The 6,765-nt window shown below is 53.6% G+C and overlaps 2 protein-coding genes across 2 annotated transcripts in view; both read right to left on the reverse strand.

The window, feature by feature from the left end:
• Nucleotides 1-53: 53 nt before the first annotated feature.
• On the reverse strand, nt 54-1,413 carry PPP1R27 (protein phosphatase 1, regulatory subunit 27). The gene is made up of 2 exons (XM_010008633.1): nt 1,227-1,413; nt 54-208 (listed from the first exon to the last, which is right to left on the reverse strand). The coding sequence occupies exons 1-2, from the start codon at nt 1,411-1,413 to the stop codon at nt 54-56; spliced, it is 342 nt and encodes a 113-aa protein (XP_010006935.1).
• A 3,447-nt stretch (nt 1,414-4,860) lies between these two features.
• The window catches only part of P4HB (prolyl 4-hydroxylase, beta polypeptide), a 9,469-nt gene continuing 7,564 nt past the window's right edge, over nt 4,861-6,765 (reverse strand). Inside the window, exons 8-11 of the mRNA XM_010008689.1 lie at nt 6,477-6,597; nt 6,089-6,270; nt 5,593-5,676; nt 4,861-4,947 (exon numbers count right to left, since the gene is read on the reverse strand). Coding sequence (XP_010006991.1) covers nt 4,861-4,947; nt 5,593-5,676; nt 6,089-6,270; nt 6,477-6,597 — 474 coding nt within the window. The remainder of the gene's footprint in view (nt 4,948-5,592; nt 5,677-6,088; nt 6,271-6,476; nt 6,598-6,765) is intronic.

Genomic DNA, 6,765 nt, shown 5'->3' on the forward strand with positions numbered 1-6,765 from the left:
GGCCCCCCGGCCACCGGGCACCCTCCCGGGCACACGGGGGGTCCCAGAGCTCCTCACCTAGCGATGCTGGCGTAGCCGTCGCTGCACGCCATGTGCAGGGGCGTCCACCCGTGCTCGTCCTTCTGGTGGATGTCAGCGCCGTACCTGACCAGGAGCTTGACGCAGTCCAGGTTTCCCGTCAGCACGGCTTCGTGAAGGGCTGCCATGCCTGCGGGGGGGTAGCCCGGTGCTGGGGGAATCCCGAGCACGGAGCTCACAGACCTAGCTTGCCTGCAGCCCGGGAAGGAGGGGTGCCAGCAAACCAGGGGTGCCACGTTGCCAGGGAGATGAGTTTGGGGGAAGAAAGGGACTGAAGAAGCAAGAGGAGCGGCCACGGGTTTCAGTTCCCCTTCTACAGCACAAAGATGTAGCACCCACCCAGGAGGAGCTGCCCTCTCCTGCAGAGCTCCTGACAAGTGGCTGGACCTGAATCCAGGCCAGGACTGACATGGGGACACCAGGAGAGCTTCTTAGGGCCCCTGCTCTGTCCAAGTTTTGGGAGCTCCTCTCAGAGCAAGTAATGAGACAGTCAGGATAGACCCAAGGAAGCCTGGGGTCGTCTGAGCCCCTGGATCCATGGCCAAGTGTCAGCAGAAGCTGGAGCCAAGCATGGGGGTTGGACTAGATGGTCTTTTGAGGTCCCTCCCAACCCCTAAGATTCTGTGTGATTAGAAAGGGACAACCCTGGGCTCTGCAGGAGCCAGTACAGACCAAGGCTTCTATCAACTGTTGCTAAGTGCAGTCGGGTGCAAACACAACACACTTTCCCCACAGACATAAACACACAGGTCCACAGCTCCAGTGTGAGAGAAGAGTGTTTGTGAGAAGTGGGCAGAGCCTGGCCCTGCTCTGCCCCGGACCAGGCAGGAGCCCCACTGTCCATGCAGAGCTCCACAGAGCAGCCCGTGCCCACGGCTCCTTTTCTGGGTCCCACCTCTGCAGGTGCAGGTCACCCTTTGAGGGGAACTAGGGGGTGAGCATCCCCCTTCAGCTGTGCAGGGACGGGAGGTGCTGGGGCACCAGCATGGGTGTCTCTCGGGCCCTGCTGGGGACACTGCTCCTCACCACCAAGGACACACAATTCCAGCCTGTCTCCCTGCTGACAGTGGCCACTGTCCCAGCTGCGGCCACAGGGCTCTTGTCTTCCTGCAGCCCAGCCAAGCTGTGCTGGTCCCAGCACCACTCACCAGAGGGATAGATGGTGTCCAGGGTCACCTTCCTGGCACGGATGAACCTGCCCACCTGCTCCAGGTCCCCCTCCCTGATGTGGTCCTGGAAGACAACATCGTTGGGGAAGCGCACGGCGCGCGGGGCTCTCAGTCTCTGGGCGTAGCGGCTGCACTGGGGCACGGGGACCGGGCAGTCGCCCCTCATGCTGCCTGCAGCCTTCGAACACGGAGGAGGAAGAGAAGTGGAGTCGTGGGGCTGCAGAAGCAGCCAGAGTTGCTCAGTGCCCGGCCCTGCTCCTCACTGGCCTTGAGGCGCCTCTCAGGTCCCTCCTGGCTGCTGAGGTGGTGGCACCTGTGCCCAGTCTCCCCACTGGCTGGGACGTGGCTCTGTCCCTAGGCTCCCATGCCACACACAGGGCGTGGTGCTGGGCAGACGCTGCTCACCTACTGGGCCCTTGGCCCAGGACTGATGGTCCTCCAGGGCCAGGGCATTATATAGTCTCCCAAGGGCTATTTTGGGGACATGCAGCTCATGCTGTTTGCCATGATGCTTTGTAATTGAGCACTCTCCCACTTTTGGGCAGAAGTTCGTGTCTCATCTTACCGCACACCTGTTGATGTGCCCAGCCAAGGGGTCAAAGCTGCTCTTGCTTTTGCATGGACAGCCCTTCTTAGAAGCCCAAGGCCTGAAAACAAAACTTTCCAGTGGCAAGCCCTTCTACACACAGACACATGCCAGGGAAAAGACATGAGCATCATCACCAAGCAAGAGAAACCAGCCGCTCACAAACTGCCCAGCCAGTGCAGACATGTCACAGTGACAGTGCCAAACACAGTCAGAGCTCACTCATACTCCTGTGGTTGCATCAGAGGTGAAAGCAGCAGCATGAGCTGTCCTGCCCAGCACGACTGCGAGGCGGCTCTCAGCCCAGGCTGGAGGCCACCCCAGCGCAGTGGGTCTCACAAGAGCCCTTGCAAGGACAGAGGTGCTGTGGCTGCTTTGCAGGCAGGTGCAGAACCAGAGGCCTGAAGCACTCACCCATGGTGTTGTCCCACCTCAGATCAGAACCAGCTGCTAGTGAGAGAGCTGAAGAACAGCACCATCACCACACAACTCCCCATCTTGTGACAGTCCAGCTGTAGCTGTCAGGCCCAAAACGGACCATTTTCCATAGAAAAATCTTTCATATGCACCAGACTTCAAGCAACAACTGCTCCTGCACCCTTTTTCCCCATCAGTTTGGTCATTTTGGATAGACAAGCACATGATGCTCTGTTTCATGCTGATGGGGAGCGTCCAGGCAGGACAATGAACCCCCTGTGGTGCATTGGGAACAATCCCTGTGCTGCACAAGGAGTTGCAGAGATGTCATCCTGCCCCTCTGCAGCAGACCCTGGTCCTGGGCCCAGGAGCAGCCAGGCTGCAGCTCGCTCACCCACGCACGAGCTGCCTCCTGCCCTGGCTGCTCTGCTGGCAAACACATCGATCTTCCTGAGCGCCCTGAGCTCTGTGCAGACAGGACACTTCAGCTTTCTCGGAACAGCAATTAGCTGTGTACACGAGCTGACCCTGATGAAGCCATGCAAAAAGCCCCCTCCTCTGAGCAAGGCAGGACTCATATCATTAACAGAATCACTGCAGCCTTGTTCACACTTTTAACTCGCTCACCAGAATGGACCTTTCTGAGCACAGTCCTGCCAGTATCTTCCCATGGAACTTCTGTTACTGTGCTTTCTTCTAGCTCACCCAAAACTCCAAGCAGCTTCTAACTCTGCAGCAACTGCCACAAACCAGCCTTGCCTGCTCTGTTGGGATACAGGAAGGGCAGCAGGGCTGCACCCAGAGCAAGGCTTCTCCTGCCCCCAAGACCCTTGCCCACCTAAAGATGGTGACAGAGCCAGCAGCAAACTACTCCTATCCCACAGCCAAGGTTGTTTCCAGGGGAATAATACAGGGAGGCTGGAGCTGGAGGCAAGCACTGTACAGAGCTTGTGCCCTCCCACCCCAGCACACCCACACAGCAACAGGTCCCACCACCTCCCAAGATGCCCCCTCACCTCACCCTGCAACATTCACATTTACTTACAAAAGTATTTTCAGCAGTGTCTCGTTTGGAAATAGCAGTGTGGCTCAGGGGTCATGTGAGCCTGACAGCAGCACCACAGGCAGCCCCAGGTTTCCCAGTAGACACGTTCCTTGGCGAGCTGCTGTCCCCCTCCCCTCAGGATAGCTGGCACCAACCTCTGCTGGCTGCTAGCAGAGCTGGCAGCCACCTGCCCACACAGGCCTATCCACCCTGGACATGCTCTTCTTCACATTCCTTTCCTTTATAAATGACAACACAAATTTCTTCAAGTTAAGGTACCAGAAGCCACCTGCAGGACTGGAAGCATTCAGAAGTGGTTTCTCTCAAAACATGGTATTCAGTGAAAGTGTGAGAAAGCTAAGAAAAACCACACCACTGGGGCAGAGTCCCTTGAGAATCACCCTGAACTCTGGTCCTCTTTCAGGTCAGGTTCAGTTATATTCCTTCTATGTTCTGATAAAGAACAAGACAATAGTATTAAAATCTCAACTTTATTTGGCCAACAAATTCAGTTCCAATGTTATTGTAGCAGAATGCTGCCAACAGCCAATGCAGCTCAGGCCTTTGAGGCACTCCCCTGTTCAAGTTCCTCCCCAAACCCCAGTAATGCCAAATGTCCTATTTGATCTGTTATTATCAGCCATTTCCCCCCCCAGTCACCCCACTTAAAGCAACGCATGGGAAGTGACTGCAGAGCAGTCATGTTTGATCAGATGGCAACACAGGTCATGTGGAAGCTGGTGAGCCAGCAATCCCTGCCACCCCAGAGCCTACCACAGCCAGTGCACAATGTTCCACCCCTCCCGGTGTTTGGAGTTGTCATCTCTAAGTGTCTTAAAGCAGAGAGGAAGGGAAACATCTGGCCAGCATGCAGAGAAGCTACTTCCCATACACCTGTCACCAGGAGGATACTACCAACTACTGCCCTTTCCCCTGCAGAGGCTGAAAGCTGCTTCCAGGGGAGAACAGCTGAGACCACTACAGACTCTGCCAGGCACAGAAATCAACCATGGGCTTTAGTTTTAAAAGAAAAAAAGCTTTCTTGAAGATGTTAGTGGCAAGGCTCCAGAATGCTGGGCCACTGAACTCATGTTACCGCTTCCCAACCTGCTGCTACCCAAAAAACTTCAAACAAAAGTTGTGTACAAAAAAGTACATCACAATAAAAAATATTAGCCCAGCTGGCTGGGCTGGCTACCTAGTGACAGATCCCTTCTCAAGAGCAAAAAGAAAAGGCCACTGAACTCATGTTACCGCTTCCCAACCTGCTGCTACCCAAAAAACTTCAAACAAAAGTTGTGTACAAAAAAGTACATCACAATAAAAAAATTAGCCCAGCTGGCTGGGCTGGCTACCTAGTGACAGATCCCTTCTCAAGAGCAAAAAGAAAAAAAGGAGTCAAGTGTACAGACAAGTGAGGGTAAAGCATTACTTTAAAAGCCAATCCCTGGATTTCCAGTCATTCACCTTCTGCTTTAAATCTCAATGGGTTTCTGACTGACAGGGCTGCCAACAGCAGCCAATTTAGTGTCTGATTTTTGGGGTGATGCACATCAGTCTTCTCTTTACAATTCATCCTTCTGGATTTTCTGCTCATCATCATCACCTTCCTCAAGGTCTGTTTCTTCATCAGTCTCCAGGTCCTCCAGGTCCTGTGTAAATGACAAAGACAGCTCCTTGTTTCTGGCACATGAGGCAGATCCAAAAGCAGCACAGACAAAACAGCATTTCATCTGCTCACTGTTCTCTGCTGCCATGTTAACAAAGCACAAAGACTTCTGCCAAGAGCTCTGAATTTGGGATATCAAGGATCAGAACACCCTGGAAGCCAGTACCAGCACCTACAGCACCCTCCACCCTGACATGTGGAACTTCCAGCACATCATGTTCACCACACTGCTTGAGTTCCAGGTGTGAGCAGGAGCTTTCCTTAAGGAACAGGCCTCCAAGTGCTCCAGCACAACCACCAGGACACCTCGTGCATACTCAGAGGTTATCATACCCATTATCTTCATGGTCTCATGTTCACATGCCTTAGTGTTTAAGACTCCCAGGAACGTTTATTTCACACACAACTGAAGTGTGGTCACTAAGGGGAGGCCCCACCACAGACCAAAGGCCAGCCAGGCTGCACAAGGCACATCTCGATGTGGTCACTTTTGTTCACCAACAGTATCTTTTCCTGCCAAATAACCACCTAGGATCTTACTTCAGGCTGAGGAGTCAAGCACAGCACCAGATCTGATCAATCCATGGTTCTCATCCTGAAGGCCCCAAGTACTGGATTTGTTACTCACATCAGCTGCTGCCCCATCTTGACCTCCACTCTCCAGGAACTTTTTGAAGCCTTCTAGTGTCCTCTCTCCATTGTAGTCAATGACCTGGATGGAAAAACATCCAGACAATGGTCATGGGCAGCTACAGAGCCCCACCCCTGGAGAGGAGAATTCTGGTTCTGAGCAACAGTTCACATGCCAAGCAAAAGGGAATTTAAAAATTCACCTTCACCCATATGAGACGAAGGAAAACAGCTCAGCCACTAGACTTCAGAGATCACTGCGAGGAAAGAAGAGCCTGCAGATGAGCACAGTCCTCTGCGACGCTGCCTCTTTCCCCCTCCCCCACCCACTCTCCTACAGCCCAGCCCACCCAAAGGGTCTCACTGTCCTGTAGACCTGGCACGTCCCATCCCTACAGAACGGAGAGCCCTCCCCAAGGAACTCAAGCAGGTAGCTGAGCATTCCTACAGCTCCCTTATTATGGGATGTGTGCAGAGGTCAGCTGCTGCCTTACATTTCTGCCAGAGCCTGCAGGGAAGAACTTGAGCGTGGGGAAGCTGTGGATTTTCACTGCCTCCACTTCATTGGCCGTGGAGTCCATCTTGGCTATGACAATATTCTCATGGTCCCTGTAGGTCTCTCCCAGCTTGTCCCAGATTGGAGCCAGTTGCTTGCAGTGACCACACCAGGGGGCATCTGATAACCACAAACACAATTAGCACCAGCCACCCGAGTTCCCACCAGCAGCACCCCCCTCAGACAGATCACACACAGCTCTGCAATCCAGGCTCTCCCCTGTGGCTCAAATTCCCTAAGATTCCTCCTCCCTAATCCTAGTCATGCCATATTTTGGCACTCCTTTCGCACCAGTCACTTGAAAACACCTGTTGAAAGATACTTACAGAACTCTACAAAGACATTCTTATTCTCATCAAAAGCAACTTCTTCAAAGTTCTTCCCAACTAGAATCTTGACAGGCTGCTTGTCCCAGTCTTCAGGAAGATCTTGACTCATCAGGTGGGGCTGCAAGAAGTGAAATTCAGAGATGTGGTTTGCTGCACAGCTGTCGGGATGCACACGCAATCCTGGAAACCTGAGCCCAGCCTCCCTCTCAGTGCTGTGAGCAACCAGTGAATCAGTCACTTCCTCCTCTGCTTCCAGAAAGTCTCTGTCCCATCCCGACCCAGCAGG

Source organism: Chaetura pelagica, unplaced genomic scaffold, assembly GCF_000747805.2.
Source record: "Chaetura pelagica isolate M959 unplaced genomic scaffold, ChaPel_1.0 scaffold962, whole genome shotgun sequence".
NCBI classification, from domain to species: Eukaryota; Metazoa; Chordata; class Aves; order Apodiformes; family Apodidae; genus Chaetura; species Chaetura pelagica.